The 18,441-nt window shown below is 43.9% G+C and overlaps 1 protein-coding gene across 1 annotated transcript in view; it reads left to right on the top strand.

Moving 5' to 3' along the window:
- The first annotated feature begins 3,842 nt into the window (after window positions 1-3,842).
- The window catches only part of adamts18 (ADAM metallopeptidase with thrombospondin type 1 motif, 18), a 67,175-nt gene continuing 52,576 nt past the window's right edge, over window positions 3,843-18,441 (top strand). Inside the window, exons 1-3 of the mRNA XM_079446441.1 lie at window positions 3,843-4,197; window positions 4,296-4,368; window positions 5,209-5,528. Of these exons, the coding sequence (XP_079302567.1) occupies window positions 4,084-4,197; window positions 4,296-4,368; window positions 5,209-5,528 (507 nt within the window). The 5' untranslated portion in view covers window positions 3,843-4,083. The remainder of the gene's footprint in view (window positions 4,198-4,295; window positions 4,369-5,208; window positions 5,529-18,441) is intronic.

Genomic DNA, 18,441 nt, shown 5'->3' on the forward strand with positions numbered 1-18,441 from the left:
TTAATCTAAAATGATTTTCCTTTTTTGGTGCCATCACTGAGGCCAAGCGTGCTATTGTATAATGTTAACCAACACCTATTGTTCATTACTTTTGTGAAAATCGCATTCTGCCTGCATGACTTCATTTTGGTATGTAACCTTACAGTTTCCCTAATCCAGTCAATTATCAATGGTTACAATTAAATCCCATCCTACATATTTTTTTGCTTACTTTATGTTTGCTCTTCACTAACCTGCACAATAAAGGTAAATAAAATATTTTTTGTGCTCTACAGGATGTATTGGAAATGAGACACAATGGATTTATGGGTCAACACTGATGGCTTTTAAGAGGGAATGGAGGAAGGGCTTCATCCCAGATTAAGTAGTCATTAGCTACAGTCTTATCAGATGTTGAGGCATTGTTTAATACATATCTGAGTCTTTTCCTCTTACCCCCCACACAGACTTACACATACTGCATGCTTGCATGCCAATGCACTCTAGAAACACAAAGGCTAGACAAATAGGTATTACAAAACAGAGCTACACATATACAAACCACTCTCCTGTGTATTTGTATTTCCATAAATGTATTTAGACGAGCATTTGACCCTGGTCTTGGGTCATGTCATGTTGATAGTATTGGACTTATTTATTTTTTATTCCTCTGAACTTCAAGGAGTTTCACTGGCATTGTCAAGCTGTTTTTCTTAAACTGGGCTGCTTCTTAGTGCTAACATTATGAAAAATGCTTGATCATTTATAGAGTGCTGACACTGTTTTGAAGTCTATATTCTCAGGCCAGGTACACAATAGCAGGGAATAGTAAACAGATAGTAAACAGAGAGTAAACAGCCATATCAGCATCAATAACCCATAACGCACATGTGGACACAAGCGCTCAAAACACTGATAATCCTTTAAAGTAAAAATGTTGGTAGCTTTCAGAATTTTAATGAATGTACATGCTGCTATATTTGTCATGATGTCTGAGATAATTCAAGTTGGAAGTTTCCTCAGGCCTTCAAGTCATAAGATAACAAATATCATGGATGTTCTCTAGGGTATGCCCTGAAGTCAAGAGGTCAGGCTTGAAAGGCATTGTTTCCTAGTTATTTCCTAGACTGTTTGGGGTTTCAGTGACACAGTCAAATAAATAGTGGGTGCAAACGCCACTCAAAGGTGTATAGATTCATGTCAGGGTTTAAGATTTATGACCTCTCCATTCAACATCCTAGTCTGGATACCACATTTACTTCCAAAGATACAGCCCACATAGACTCTATTATGGATAAACAATTTTGTTGAGTAGAATGGAAATTGGTCCTTACAAGCAGGTTGTATGTATGTCTTTATATAATCAAATGTGTTTAATTCTACAATTTGTATGATTTATAGGTTTGTCCTCCTCAGCAAAATAAAAAAAACCTGATGTTATCAAATAGGCCTACATGTAGATGAGCTGTGCTGTGTATTTCTGCATAAACAAATTGAAACCCACATATCATCATTATGTGGAGATGTGCTTCGACTGACCATCAGACATTACGGTTCCAGTGTTGCACTCTGTTCTCCAAACCCAGTACGGGGTAAATTAGGAGCAGATACGGGTTACCCTGACCTGGCATAGTTCTCCCCAGCAGGAGCCTCTGCTGGAAAAGCCATTTCTCCACAACATGCAAACAAATATAAAACAAATGGTGTACAGCCATGTAAAGAGATGGGGAACAAATGTTAGCAAATATGAGGTCAGAGGCTAAGTTCTGACCTCACTGCCTATTACATTGTTAAATTGCAAAAGTTGCTTTAAACGATCATATGTGCCAATCTTTTGCACAAAGCAAATCTGAATTGATGAAGATGCATGTTTAAGAGTCATTTCATTTATTCCAGAAGTTTGTATTGGAAAGTACTCTATTATATCTGTGCCCTCCTCTCGAGGCTTTAACTGCTCATTGGTTTGGTGTGTGCATAGTCTGACTGATTATTGGACAGACATCTATGAGAGAAGCTTTTGACTATTTTTGACACTCCATTTAATGTACTGTATACATAAACCCATATGTCAACCATGGCTTATGGTATGGTGTTGCATGTTTAGCTATCTGTGCCTACTCCATTCAGTGGAGTTTGGGCACAGTTTTAAAACCAGAGAAAGAAGTATTGGCACAGAATCTTGGGTAAATAACAATACTGTAGTCAAAGCAAAACCATCTTCCTTTGGGGTTTGATGCATTTGGCTTTGACAACCTGAGCCCCCAGCCAACATTTACTAAAACATCTGACAACACTCTTTCTGAGGACTTTTCAAAATTAAGCAAGAAACTAATGGATTGTAAAGCACAGTTAAACTCATTGGATGATTCTTTTCACATGGAGACTTTCTTGAGCTACTTGTCATATGGTTGATATTGTGTAGAGCACGGTAATCTTGGCTTCCTCTGTTCATTAGAGACAAAATCCGAAACCCTTGCGAAAAACAAACAAAATAAATATCTAACTACTTAAAAGCCACTTCTTATGACGTCTTGATTTGATCTTTTATTCTTTGGCTGAACCTCGACTTTAACTTTATGTGATTCATAAACATTTTAGTATACAAATCAGGTAGTTTTATGAGCTCCTTTAAGAAACCGGTGAACAGGGAAAACAAATGTGAGTGCTCAAATTCACCCAAATGTAGACAGAGCTTTTGTCTTAATAAGACTTTGGAGTCAGTGTGCCATAACAGTCCTCTGTTTGGTTATCATAGGGCTGGGAACCAAGAACCAGTTAATATTCAGACCAGGTTAAATCTCTTATTAAAAATACGGGATTTTCTCACTAAGTGCAGACTCATATAAAATATTTTGACAGTGTTTGCTACTATTCAGCGTTACCACAGTATTGAATCCACAGCGTGAAATTTACATCATCAGCAATCAGTGTAGACCGATACCGCAAAAATTGCTTAATGAGCAAGCCAGTGAATGTAATTGTGCTTTAAGTGAAGTGCAATTAACCAACAAATGACTCATATTAGTCAGATCTTCCTGAGTGAATGACTATTGTGAGCTTCATTGAATGAAAACCGTGTGATTAGTGTAGCCCGATTCCCAAAAATAACTCTAATGATCTGGGTTACTTAAGGTTTGGGAATTAAATTATTATTTTTTTTTTTGAATGGTGCCTTCTAAAGGGTAATTCAAAGTCACATATGAAAAGAACTGTAGTATGCTAAATTTATTTCTGATTAATATCTGCTCTGTTCAGATCAAATGGTCCCATAATTTGGCATATCAGACACATCTCTAAAATATTTCTGCTTAAAAGTTGCCTGGTAAAAAGACGTTATAGGCTACAACCAGAATCAGGTTGTCAGGAGATCTTGTTTGCACAACGTTGAAAAAGGCTGAACATGAAGTAGATGAGCTGTCCCATTTTAGACCAAGAACACCCAAAAATAATCCATTAAACAAACTACTGTATTCAGTGTAGACTAAGCGTTAAATATCAGCTGAGCGCTTGCAGAACAGATATTCATGACAGTAGAGTTTTAAGAACAAGACCTGACGTGAAAGCGCTTCATTAAACAGTACAGCATAAAGTATCATAAATCATCCGGCAGCCCATTCAGAACTCTCCACATTCACATTGAACACATAAACTCTTTCGACAGCGTGTGTTTACTTGCTCGGACCGTTCATTTAAAGGGAGTGATACAAACATGTATCCCATTTCAATGAACTCTGTGATCTGTTTATGGACTGTCGGACAGTGAGGAAGGCTAAGAATCGCCCGCAGATGGTCATCGCTGATTGGTGGAGATTTAGACCCCCACCTTTTGCCCATCAGCCGGTGCCACTATCTCAGTATAGTTCACACACACAAACACACACACATACACTCGCCGACTGTCATTGCTCAGCAGTCAGCAGTTCTGTTTGTACCTGCGCTTTGCAAATAGAAGCGGTGCGCGTTACCCTAATGAACTCCGTGGATTTTACTTGAGGAACGACAGAAACTGGGCAGTTTAAACAATTAGCAATGTCTCTATATTGCATTGCATGGATTTGCAGAATGTTCCTTTCCCCGTTTTCGAAGAGGTAACAGTAAAGGTGCATGCATGACAACATGGATTGCCTTTTCCTTTTGCTCTGGAGTTTACAAGTCCCTCTGGTAAGCAGCACTTCAGTGAGATTATTGGCGAGTGTGTCGTTTGGGAACTTTATAAAGGCAGGTGACACGCTGAGAATTAATTATTTATTCTTCATATATTTTATACTCATTGTTCTTATCAAGTTAATTGTGGTGAGTTATTTGCACTTTTGCAGGCTCTGCAGTTCTGTTGCTACCACTCTGTAACATCGGTCTCATTTACCGGCGACCCCGGCGTCCTCTATCAAGGTTTGTGTCTTTAAGCACTGCAACTGTATTTCTATTCTGATTGATGACAAGCCAGTGATGGATGCCGATGCATGCTCTCCCGCTCTAGTTGAACCAAAGATCCCTACCTGGATATACATGTACACATAAAGATATAAATATGCATGCCACACAGATCCGGTGAATTAAGAGACTTACAACATAAATATACTCCCAAATATGAGTTTCCGTGCCGGTGGTCATGCGCCAGCACGCGTGTGGGCGCATTAGAAGGATTCCCTCCACTCTTATCTGCCGCGTACTGAGTAGCCTAATAAGTCACAGAGAGTTTTTGCCTTTTTAATTAATATTTACGATACAAGTCAAAAGTTTGGGAACGCTGTATGTTCATTTTGAGCTATTGGTGAAATGCTTGACATTAGGTTTATAGAAAGATAGTGGCTGAGTATAAATTAATTTATTCGTAATTTCCACTGGGTGCACACTGGGCACTGAAATGTTTGAAATCTCATGCTAGGACATGAGGCAGTACCGAAAGGTTGCTTACAGACACGTGTATAGCAAAATTAAATAAAGTTTAAATAGTGATATACCGATTTAGAGTCAGGAGGTAAATTCTTTCCTTTTTTTTTTTTTTTTTTTTAAATGGATGAGTTAGACCAAATATAGGGAAAGTAAATAAGCCAACAAGTAGATTGACAAGACCCCATGGGATGGTTTGGCAGTGCAGTTTTCCTTTCTTCATTTGAGAATGTTTGACTGGTCAAAAAAACCTTTGTAGTGCTGGATGAGTCATCAATATAACTGGTGATGGATTGGTATTGAGTTAGGTGATTTAAACTGTGTTGGTTCCCCTCACAGATTACGATTTTGCCACACCAGTGGAAGTGGACTCACTTGGAGGCTACATTTCCCACGATGTGTCAAGACATGGAAGGAGCAGGAGATCCCTGTCAGAATCTGGTGGTCCAGTGCACTATCATGTCTCTGCATTTGGCAAGGAATTACACTTAGACCTGCAGCTGTCCCATGTGCTGGCAGAGGGGTTTACCGTACAGACACTGGGTGCAGAGGGCATCAATACAGCCACCCTTGACCATTCTATTCATAACTGTCTCTATCAGGGTTCCATCCGAAACCATTCTGAATCCTCTGTGGCTATATCCACCTGCACAGGTCTGGTAAGTGGCTCCTTTTACACTCGCTCAAAGATTCACTGACTCCAAAATGAGCTACATTAATGTCTTACATAGGCAACTGCTTTTTAAGAAGGCATCCTAAATTAATTGGAACCTCATAAGTGACTGATTTTAAATGATCTATATAGGCAGCAACTTATGAATCATGCATCATATGAAAGTATTTCATTCAACAAATAGTTAGGAAGTTTGTAATTATTTCAGTAATCAACTATCATCTCAGATTTTTTTCACTGATCTTGTTGCAGAGCATTCTGGGATTGCCTTGTGATGTTGCCTTTGAATTTGACCAAAACATATTTTAAGGGGTAGTGTAATTAAGTTGTTAAAAATTTGGAAAAGGCTTTGTGTCTTAAGTGCACTTAGACTTCGCACTGCTATATATTAACATTGATCAGTATGATTATCTCTAAGTTTTTTGGTAAAATACCTGAATAATAGTGAGGTTTAGATAGCGGTTTACACAATACTCATTTCCCTTACCTGTCAAAAAAAAAAAAAAAAAAAGAGAAGAGAAGCAACTTGGGTATGAAATCGCTGTTATTAAATCTTTCCAGCTTCTGTATGCCACACCAATGTTTTCACATTTTTTGTCCCCTGGCCTGTTGAGTCAGCTTATTAGATTTTGGAACAAAGGTTATATGTGCTGTCCATTGTTTGTTTAATCATTAAGTACATGGAAAATTTCAAGTGGCTACCAATGTTGCTAGTACATGTTCAAGTTACAGTTAGTAAAGTATACATTGTGCCTTAGGTATATAAGGAGCTTAGGTATATAAGTGTGCCTCAGAGCATATATAGTATATAGTGTGCAAAAAAAGCTTATTAAAACAGGTCAACTGGAGCATTTAACTGCAGACATAGTGGAGCATTGAGGTATACTTGACACGGTCTTTATGTTTTCCTTCAGAGAGGATCACATCTCACCTTGGATGGTGGGCTGCTGTAAAATCATACCCAGAGTTCTGCTGATGTTCTCTGCCTCCACACCCTGCTCTTTTGTTTAGTGTTTGTCCTGCTTTCCTGTCTCCCTTGTTCTCCACAATTAAAGACAGAGTGAGGTTTCAGGTGCTTGGCTGGCAACGCTAATCTTTGCATTGTCCTTTTCATTAGTGGTAGCTTTTCCACAATAAAACAGCAGTGACCCATTCTTTTAAAACTGTGTGACAACACAATGTGATTTGGGAGCAATTGCATCTGAATAGACTGCAGGGACTCTTTGATCTACTCCCCCTTCTTTTGAAGCTCTTTTTTCTGAACGATGGCCCAAGCTCTAGGTGATTCTCTCGGCGGTCTTAAAGGTGCCCCAATTTCAGATATACAGGATGCCAAACGAGACCTATGTGTCCCTTTAGATTTTGTGCTTAAATGTACAGAAGCAAAAGGAAATGTCTGCGAAAAAAGGGGTCTCTCACTCTGTCACTCTGCCTCTTTCACTCTCCCTTTCTTTGTTGGAGTGAAAAAGAACGAGTCACCGAGGACTTTAACCCTTCCATGTCATCGCCGCTTGATGAGGAGCTTTGGATTAAGTACAAATAAGAACCCATTCATCCCTCTGCTGATCCGCAGCAACCCCTTGTGCCGTGAAAGGCCGAGGAGGCAGTTGCTTAGAGAGAGAGAGGTTTTGTGTTGCGAGAATGCCAGTCCAAAAGTAAAATCAATGTGGATGAGAACCCCCACAGTCGGTACATTCAGAGGTAATGCCGTCCATTAGGTTAGTGAGTTGATGAAAGTCTGATTTGCTTGTATTAGTTCTCTTGCTCGCTGTTAAACAATGCATAACATAGCAGATGGACAGGGATTCAGTTGTTAAATGAAGAACAGGCGGTCCCGGCCTTTAAATCAGGAACAGAGGGATTTACTCGCTAAATCCTGCTTCATTTAAAGTTTTTAATTACTGAGCGCCCTTCAATTGCTGTTATCACTTGCCTCGAATGGATTGTCTGGCCCCAGATTTAGCGGCACGATCAAACGTCTTCCATCCAACCCTAAAACAAAACACATCATCGTAGTAATGAAATGCTGGTTGATCTGTGGATTAGTTTGGTCATGTGTGCTGTTTTGAAGTTGGTTCAGAATCTTCTAGGTGGGCTGCATCCAGGATAGCATATGAATGCCAGTCCCAAAGCTGCTTCAGTTTGTAAAAGCTGATTAGCTGGTGGAGCTTCTGAAGTGCTGCTCTGCTACTTCTTGTTCAGAGGTCAGAACTTCCACCGGATCAAGTTGCTGTGTCGCATGATTGTGCAAGTTCAGAATTGCTTTTCCAGCCTAGGCACAGACAAATCCACATCCTCGGGCCTTCTCTGGGTCACGGTTCCATATGGCTGGTGACAGGTTCAATCCCACCCCCCTTTGAAATGGCTGATCCTGCTTTCTAGACGTGTTTTGACTGGCTGAGCCACCATGCTGTCCAGAATTGGCTCTAGTACCACAATGAAAGGCTTAGAGATCTTTCATTATACTGTTCAACATGGATTATTGATGTATGATCTATTCTGGTAGTGTTGCTATATTTAGGTGTTATACTTATTCGGTAACTTTAACACATTCACTGCCCTGTCAGCTTACCTTTTTGGAGCAGGTAATGAGACCGTAAACTTAACGTTCCTTATCAGTTTATGTTAATTGATGCCATTGTTTGCTAACAATTAGCATGTTAGCAAACTCTGCTGGATAGGCTAACAATTGGTTGACTAAATAGCCTTAGCTTTTGAAATGTTGACGTGAATCAATTAATTATCTCAGTCAACATGCATGTCTGGAAAACTTCCCACTGCTTTTATCACGATGTCCAACTGAGTAGAGATGCTATTTCCTGATATTTTAGTGCTCTAAATGAAGGAAATCCTCAGCTTTGTTGATTGTTTGTCTTTGTTACTATTGAGTGTATACTACCAAAGCTGTAAGTTACATTTGAAAATATATAAAAAATTCATACTTTTTTTTAAAATTGTATTAGTATTTTAAATTGGAATAGTATTTCAAAATGTTATACTGTATTTTTGATCAAATAAATGCAGCTTTGGTGAGCCTTGTTGACTTCTTTCAAAAATGTTTAAAAATGATACCGACCCCAAACTTTTGAATGGTAGTGTATTTTCTGTTACATGTTCTTTCTAGCTCTCATATACAGGTAAACACAGCATTTCATGATTAGGACAGAAATGTGAATGAGAGTTCCTCTTCAGGAACTCGAGCTGCGTCAACGACGCTTTGGGGAACGCCAACAGCGTAACCGGCTCTGAATACCAATCAAATCTGTCCAGAAATGGGAAGGGACGTCACGGGCGAGGTGACGTAATGACCAGCTGGTATAAAAGCACGTGCGGTGAAACCGGCATCAGCTTTCTGTCATTCAGCTAAGCGCTCTGTGTCTTGTGAGTCCTATTTACCGTTGTCTGTCTGTTTGTAAACATGTCAAAGCGAAGTGGGAAAAGGAGTGAGGCGCAATACGGGCTGTGTGTTCCTCCGTGCAAACGGTATTTGTGTGCGGAGGATACTGTGTGTGCTTTGCTTGGGAGCGAGGCATGCGGAGGCAGCCCTCGAGGGGGCTGACTGTCTGCACTGCGAGGGTTTTCCTCTGCGTGTGCTTCGCTCCCGAAAGGCTCTTTTCTCCGGAGAGGGCTCTTTCACTAGCGTTCCCCGCGGCACTGACCCGCTTCCGCTGAGGCGGAGCGGAGACGGCGTTCGTGGGGTTCGCAACGGGATCTGGCAGAGGGATCGGAGACGAGCGAGTCTCTTTCTCCATCCGCACCTGCCGGATCCCGCGACCGCTCCCCGAGTCCGGAAGCACGCGTGGCGGTTTCTTCCCCTCGGGCAGCGGCATCGGCGCTTCTCGCGTCTTCCTCCGAGGAGGTTGACATGGGAGGCGTCGAGCATGTTGCACCCACTCTGTCGTCCCATATGAGGAGCCTGTGGAGTGTTTTGTCGAACCGCAGAGAGGGTTATACTGCGTTCTCTGCGGTTTCAGACTCACCTCCACATCTGAGCCTGCCTTTTTTTCCCCGACCTCCACACTGAGGTGTCGAGGTTGTAGGGAAAATATTTCGGCCCGCCTCTTCGTCCCCTCATTCTATTACTTCGGTAGTGTGATGGGGACGAGTGAGCGCGGTTACAGAGCGATGCCGCGGGTGGAACAGACGCTTGCGAGCTATCTGTCCCCTGACGCTGCGTCGTCTCTGAAGGCAAGGGGTACGCGACAGCAGGTCGGGCTGGCTTATGTCTGCACATCTTGGTGGCATGCCAGGCTGACCTGCTCAAGGAGTTGGATGAGGGCAGGGGATTAGTGGATTAGTTCACATCCGTGAACTCCGCAAAACTGCTGATTTGTCTCTCCGCGCCGCCAGGGAGACCGTCAAGGCGATCTATGGCAGCCCTGGTGGCGGCGGAGAGGCATCTTTGGTTGACCCTGTCGGTGTTATGGAAAACCGTGACAGGGCCTTCCTTCTGGACGCCCCACTTTGCCGTCTGGCCTTTTTTTTTTTTTTTTTGGTTCGGGAGGCAGGTGGCGGCGTTCCAGCGGTTTCTCCCTCGCCGCTCTCTAGCTCATGGGGCTGCTGGGCGAGAGCAGCCCCTGCTGCGTGCTGGCTCCTCGTATAGGCAAGCTTGCCCCCGCGGGAGCGGGTTGGGGGCGGTAAGAAGGGTGCGCGGTCAAAGACCTCCCAGCCAAGCAGGCGAAGACGTCTTCGGCCAAGAAGCCCTGATGTGAGTGGGATCAGGGCTTATGAGGGTAGCCCCCGCTGGGGTAGAGCGACGTTCGCACAGCGATTGTCGCCCCCCAGCGCCCTCAGGAGATCGTTCTGCCAACCCTGCCACCTATGGTGCTTCAGGGCGCAGCGGTCTCCAGCGAGCGCATATCTCAGTCTCTTCCGCCCGGTATCGTAGCGGAGCTGAGATGCTCGCCACCCCTTCGGGGGTCTCTGGAGCAGCTGTTCGGCCGTTCCCTGCCGGGGTTCCGCTTCAGGGCACCGAACTAGCCGCTCCGGGTTACACCAGAGGCCAGTCTCGAGAGACTGGTTCCCTTAGTAGACTATTTCGCAGCGTGGATACTACTGCCAAATGTGTCTCGATGGGTCCTGCGCACTGTAGAGAGAGGCTATAGAATCCAGTTCGATTCTAGTCCGCCTCAATTCAATGGGGTGAATTCCACGTTGTGGGCCCCGAGCAGGCTCTGGTAATGGAACAAGAGGTAGATACTCTCTTAAGGAAAGATGCCATCGAGGTGGGTCTTCCTTACGAAGAGAGTCCGGGTACTACAGCCGGTACTTCATAGTTCCAAGGAGGATGGAGGTTTGCGTCCCTTTTTTAGATCTGCATCAATTGAACCGCTCAGTCTGCTAGACTGAAGTTCAAGATGCTCAGGTAAGTACTCAGATCAAGTCCGAGGACTGGTCTAATAGCAGGTAAGTATCTCAGATCAAGTCCGAGGACTGGTTTGACACGTAGATCTAAAAGACGCATACTTCCATGTCTCCGTCATTCCCACTCACAGGAAATTCCTGAGGTTGGCTTTTGGGGGCAAAAGCTTACCAATATCGGGTACTTCCCTTCGGCCTAGCACTCTCACCCCACACTTTTACGAGCGTGTGGGCGCCGCGTTAGCTACGGGGCGCCCGCATACTCAATTACATCGACCTTTGGTTGATTCTCGCTCTATCAGAGCGGAGGGCGGCTCAACATTGAGGTGTTGTTCTCGCTCACTTAAAAGTGTTGGGGTTAAGACTGAACCCCAAGGAAAGTGTGCTTTCTCCATTACAGAGAACCACTTATCTGGGGGTGGTGGGGATTTGACCACGGTGCAGGCACGTATGTCTCCTGCTCGGATCGAGTCAATCCTCACGAAAGTCAGGAGGGTGAAAGAAGGCCAGTCACTCACTGTCAAGCAGTTTAGATACTGCTGGGTCTGGTGGCAGCTGCGTCCAACGGGATACCTTTTGGCCTGCTGTACATGAGACCCCTACAGTGGTGGCTCAAGACCAAGGGGTTCTCCCCAAGGGGAAACCCACTTCGCATGATCAAGGTCACGCGGTGGTGCCTACGTGCCTTGGACATGTGGAGACAACCTTGGTTCTTGTCCCAGGGCCTGGTGTTGGGAGCTCCTTGTCGCCGCGTACGCTAGCGACGGACGCATCCCTCACCGGTTGGGGAGCGGTCATGAGTGGCCACCCTGCCCACGGTCGGTGGAGGGGTCATCATCTCGCCTGGCACATCAACAGGCTCGAGATGCTGGCCGTGTTTCAGGCTCTGAAATACTTCTCCTAGACCTAAGAGGTTGCCATGTGTTAGTTCGCACCGACAACACATCGGTGGTCTCTTATAGCAACCACCAAGGAGGTCTGCGGTTCGCGCCCCCTGTACAGGCTGGCACACCAGATCCTTGTGTGGGCTATGAGGCCGAGCTCTCCTGGTTGGTCGAGCTGGCATTGCTCCCCTCAACTTTGAGGGTCACCTTTGAGCATGTCGCTCCCTTCTGAATGTCTTGAGTTCCCTCTCATGGAGAAAGTTAAGTGCTCCACTCTCCAGAGCTCTGCCTTGGTAGAGCTAGCATTGCTCCCCTCTCTATGAGGTCTCCTACGAGCATGCTGCTCCCTCCCGGCTCTCCTGCTGGTCGAGCTGGCACTGTTCCCCTCAACTTAGAGGGTCACCTTGAGCATGCCGCTCCCTTCTGAGCATCTGAGTTAGTACCTCATGGGGAGCAGACACCCTGTCGAGGCAGGGGCTGTTATCCGGGGAATGAATGCTTCACACCGAGGTGGGGAAGCAGATCTAGAGAGTGTTTGGCCAGGCTCAGGTGGACCTCTTCGCTACTCAGGCAGCGCAATGTCCCCTCTGGTACTCTCTACGTCATCCAGCTCCGAGGGGCTGGATGCCGTGGTACAGACGTGGCCGAGGCTTCGTCTTTATGCCTTTCCCCCGATTGCTCTGCTCCCCGGAGTTCTGGAGAGAGTGCGCCGGGACGGACACCGGCTGCTATTGGTAGCCCCGTTCTGGCCGGGCCGAATATGGTTCTCGGACCTGATTTTCCTCCTCGACGGCTCTCCATGGGAGATTCCAGTCAGGAGGGATCTCCTCTCACAGGCAGGAGGCACCCTTGTGCACCCCTGCCTGGAGTTATAGAAGCTGTGGGTGTGGCCCTTGAGGGGGCACAGCTGATAGCTTCTGGTCTCTCAACCGAGGTTGTTGAGACCATTCTCCAGTCCAGAGCTCCCTCTACGAGGAAACTGTATGCCCTGAAGTGGAGACTCTTCACTTCATGGTGCGGAGATCGCCAGCTCGACCCAGTTAACTGCCCAGTAGGTACAGTGCTGGAGTTCCTGCAGGCTCGACTCTCCGCAGGGTTAGCCCACTCCACCTTGAAGGTCTATGTGGCGGCAATCTGCTTACCACACCCCTCTTCGTGGATTGACAGTGGGCGCACAACCCCTAGTTACATGTTTCCTCCGTGGTGCACTGAGGCTTAGTCCTCCTCCCTTTCGGGAGCCTGACCAGCTGAAGCTAAACCGTATGTGTCCAGTGCGAGCACTGGACGCGTACGTCCACAGAGCTGCCATGTGGAGAAGGACGGACCAGTTGCTAGTGTGCTATGGTCCTCCTAAGAGAGGTCTGCCTGCTTCCAAGCAGACCCTCGGTCGGTGGATTGTGGATGCCATTCACATGGTTTATGAGTCTTCTGACCTCCCCTCGCCGATGAGAGTCGGGGCTCATTCCACTAGGAGTGTGGCGGCCTCCAAGGCCTTTCTCGCAGTTGTCCCTATTCAGGACATCTGCAACGCTGCGGGTTGGTCCATGCCTCTGACCTTCGTCAGATTCTTGGCCTGGACATGCGAGCCACTCCAGGTTCTTCCGTTCTGTTGCCCTAGCTGTGCGCCTCTTTGGACACACAGGGCAGGGGTGCGGAAGTCTGGAGCCGTTGGTATCTCGTTCCCCAAAGCGTCGTTGACGCAGCTCGAGTTCCTGAAGAGGAACGTCTTGGGTTACTTGTGTAACCCCAGTTCCTCGAGGGAACGAGACGCTGAGTCACGGGGCCACACTTCTGGCATCCCTGCCAGCGCTTGCTTTATTCTAGAAGCTGATGCCGGTTTCACCGCACGTGCTTTTATACCAGCTGGTCATTACGTCACCTCGCCCGTGACGTCCCTTCCCATTTCTGGACAGATTTGATTGGTATTCAGAGCCGGTTACGCTGTTGGCGTTCCCCAAAGCGTCGTTGACGCAGCGTCTCGTTCCCTTGAGGAACTGGGGTTACACAAGTAACCCAAGACGTTTTTCAGAGTCCACCAGGCAGACAAGCTGAGTATAGTTAATTATCCTCCTGGTCTTTTGAATGGTTTGCAAGTAGGGCTTTGTAGGGCAGGGGATTCACTAGATTTGCCCTTCACTGAATTTCAGTTCTTTCCAAACATGTCCAATCATGCTGAACTCAGACATGACCTTTCCCAAGCCCCTCATTGTCTCTTCTGTTCACAGTCAGACTATAATTTCTTTTGCCTAGTTAAAGTTTACATGACAGGACATAGGAAATAAGTTCCTATATGAGTAACTTATTCAAGCCCACCTTTTAAAAAAGGACCTGATACTCATATCGAATGAACTGAATTAACGTTAAGCCTTCATAATTGGACTGATTGAGGAGATTGTGATATTCAATGTGTGAATTAATGTAAATGTTATCTTTTGCGTGAACTGTGCTAACAAGTAAAAACAAATGACTGAACAGATAATTAATCAATTATGTAGTATGCACAAAAGTTACAAGGTCACTTTTTGTCACTTTTGCTAAACAGGTTTCCCACAGATTCTCTCTCTCTCTCTCTTGGGTCTTTGGGGGATGGGGGTGCTTCATGAAGTCTTTTTGGATGGCAAAGTGTTCTTTTATCTTTTATGGATAGCCTGGCCCATAGACCAGCCTTGTGGGTGCTAGACTGTCTGTGAATGTGTGAGGTGTGTATGTGTGTGAATTGCTGCTGAAGCACTTCTGCTGTGTTTATTCAGTACCAGACCTGCTGGTTCAAGCTGATGCGTTAACATGTGGGATTGCACTTAGGGACAGTTGTGATGCTAATTCACTCTGACTGGAAAGGAGGAAAGCTGTCAGTGCGCTCAAAGCTTGTGTGGATACACTGCAGTGAGAGTACAGCACCGGGCCATTCAAACATCAATGGAAGAGAGAGGTTGGGAATTACCATACAGACTCCGAGAGCACATCTGTAGTGCTTTTCAGACTCTTTCAGGAAATTGTGAGAAAGTGCTTTGGGGTTTCTGTCAGACATGTTTGTTGTCATGATTGGTACTGAGAGATTCTGTTGAAATTTTCACTGCTTGAGACCTTCTTCCTGGCATCATAAATGAAGTACAGATGCATTGGGGCAATGGGGTAGTGGCATTATAATTTAATAACAAGACCCTATGATTATTTTTTATCATGAATTTGCATAAATAATTCAAGATAGCTGTGCCTATATATATATATATATATGCATTATTTTTAGGGATGCATTTCTGGGGAAAAATTGTGAATCATAATGCATAAATCAAGATTTTTATTTAAGTTAATACTTTCTTTCAATGTATATAGTTTCAACAAATGTAAAGATAATATTTTCCGGATAATGTTTTAGTTTCTTATGGCTGAAAACATAAATGGGAGTAATGATTTATTTAAATGTTGTTTTTATACCTTCACATTTACTGTTTTTCTCACATAGTATAAAAGGGTGGTCATATTAGCGAACTTTTTTGGGCAAAAAAAGGTCCATGTAATGTAGCGATGTACAAAGCACAGTTCAAACCAGCCTTCTGTTGGTCCAAGCGCACCCAACTTAAACCCGCTGTAAAATTTGCCCTCATGCGAAATTCCTTATCACAAAGATTTCCATTGAAATGACTGGATTTTGCCTGTAAAACATTGCTGAACAAAGGTAAATGTGATTGCATCTTAACTTGGGCTTAAAGGGGTGGTTGACTGTTTATTTTTTCTAGTCTTGATTGTGTTTATGAGGTACAGTCAAACATGTGTTCATGCTTCCTTTTTTAAAAAACACATTATTTTTCACATAATTTACCATTATTCTACACCGCTCTGTCCCTTCTCTGATAAACACCCCGATTATTTCCTAGTTTTATGAAGCCCCTCCCTCAGAAATACGTGATGGGCTCAGATTGGTCAGCTGGCCCAGTGTGTTGTGATTGGCTAAACTGCCTCTAGTGCGTGTCTAAATGTCCCGCCCATCAGCTGAGCAGCATTTGCTCTGGTTGTATTGTAAACAATGGCGTCGTTAATATTGCTTATCAGTGTGAGCCCGATTGAGACGCAGAGGATATTAGTGAAGAGAATCGTGCAGAACCTGTGCAAGCACGGCTCTTAATGGTATGTTTGTTTGTTGTTGGTGGTTCATACTTTTAGATACACTGTTATTTGTAAATGCTACTGCTTCTGTTAGCTTTTAATATACAGTTTTATCCTGATTAAAGCTTTAATACAGCACAGCAACCACATGTATAATGCTTCTCATTGCTATGTGAAAAGTGTAAAATTGGAACAGTTTGTTGGAGCTGAGCTGATGATCTGAATGAGAGAGAGAGAGAGAGAGAGAGAAAGAGAGATGCAGAGCAGGGGATGCGAGGAACAGGATCAAGAACCGCTGCTTTAGAACCTTGATTTTGAAAGTTGTGTGTCCATTAGAATCGAGAAGACATATATGAATAGATTTTAATGTGCTCCCCTAGTTTTCTCTTCCTCTTCTCATGAGTAGCACAGTATGGCCTCGCCCCCTTCGTTACCTGTTCCCGAGGGCGGGGTTTATCTGGGTTCGTGACAAACCAGACCCGGGAAGTAACTCGTAGTCCCTACGAGCCATTTTTGTAGGCTTTAAACTGCCAGAATTTTAAAAGATGATATCTCCATTTCCACCGAACTTTCAGCTTCGTAACTTTGCAGATATTGTTTATGCTCAAACAGCAACAATACACACTAACTAACGTTAAAAAAGTGAAATCGCAATCAACCACCACTTTAAATTATGTAGATGCCTTCATATTTTAGGAACCTTCATATTTATCGTCCTTAAAAAGATATCATCATATAATGTATCCTTTATATCAAATGTTTTGAAACTCTCAGACTGGTATTGCACACAGCTTCAGTCTCTCTTGCTTGGTCAGTTTACAATAATTTGTTTACCATAGCAATACCATTATGAAAATGTGATTTACTGAATCGCAAAATATGTGTAATGATGTATCATATCACAGTTTAGTGATACCTGCAGCTACAGGGGCATGTCTGTGATTCTTCCTGTCACTATTAGACTCAGTTCCTTGGATTAACCACTCTGAGTCTGCTAGCTGAGACTCAAATGCGCTGCACCATGGGTGCCAATGCTCAGGTGACGTGGTGGACATTTATACTTGTCTAAGTTTTGGGAGGGCAGACAGACCAATTGAAACCAGAGTGAATATATGCTGGGGTCCTTTGTAGTTACAAATGTTCCCCACTCCCCCTTTCATAATTCACGGGGTGTTATGCCATGTTAGCACTATAGGAGTTGCCAGGGGCTATTCCCTGGTGGTCTGTGTGGTGACAATGATGTAGAGGCTGCTTAGGGATGCCAGAGAGAGAGAGAGGCTGTGGGAGAGAGTGAGGAAGAGGAAAGGCAGGCTGGTCCTGTAATAGCTCTTGTTCTCACTCACTTGAAGACCTAAAACTAATGGGCAGTGGTGAAGTGGCTGTCGCACCAGCTCTGAGAAGCCATAAATATTATAAGGAATCCCATATCTCGTGCCTTGGACCATTTGGGACGGGCATTTTAAAATTCTCATTTCTCCACTGAGGTTTAATTATTTTAGTCAAGCTCATTCATCTTTCTTAGAGTAATAGAGTTATGAAAGGACACCCTTTTGTCATTGACAACCTAGCTTTGCGATATCTGAGGCTTGGCCAGCAGCTTCTTCTTTTCAGTCATGTCTCTTGTTTATTTAGGTTTACTGGCTTACCCACTAGACCAGCTTTCATTGTGATCTTGCTTCAACTGGTTTAAAATACTTTAGTTGGTGTTGTGCCATATTTAGGCTAATTTTTGAAAGGAATGAAAACGAGGCTGTGAGGGTGCGAACAATAGATTGTACTATAGTTTAAAAATATTCCAGTTGTTCAACTGACAGAATATCTTTCCAAAAAATCTCCATAAAACAGTTTTGAAAGTTGTGTTTTGAAGATTATCATTGTAAAGTCTGCAAGTTTGTGTCTTACAACTTGTTACAAAGTGTGCTGCATTACGTGTTAACACCGCATAATGTCCCAAATCTTTAGCATTGCTAAAGAATTTCAGTAAATCTTTTTTTGAGGCAAGATCATTTTTCCTCTCTCCCCCTTCTATTTTGACTCCCCCTTCCCTTATGTTTTATATCTGGGTATTATGGTGTGACTGTGCTATAAATAGTGGACTTCCTGTTTTGAACTGAATCCACCAAAACATGGCCCAAGAAAAAAGTGATATAGATCTGAATTTTGTAATTTAATCATTGTATACATGATATAGGTCTTTTACTCACCACATCAAATTTTCTTTGATTGCAAAGGAGTATTTAATGGGAAAAAACACTCTTTAGTTTTTAATTGGTTGTCTATTGCATAGATAGCATTTAACATTCTAGCACTCTCAATCATTCAGACCTAATAATTTTAGCACTGCAAAAATCCTAGTGTTTCATGACCCAGGGTTAAAAGTATATTTAGACCCAGGGTTAAAAGTATATTTAAAAGTATATTTAGTTTGTATAGATCTCATATATCCAAATGCCCCTGAAGTGTTCATTATTTGTCTGTGCACACAAACTCTCACTCTCTTCCCACTGAATCCAGAAGAGTTGATGCTCTGGTCAGATGTAACCCAGCAGT

The sequence above is a fragment of the Barbus barbus genome, assembly GCF_936440315.1.
Source record: "Barbus barbus genome assembly, chromosome: 2".
In the NCBI taxonomy this organism is placed as follows: domain Eukaryota; kingdom Metazoa; phylum Chordata; class Actinopteri; order Cypriniformes; family Cyprinidae; genus Barbus; species Barbus barbus.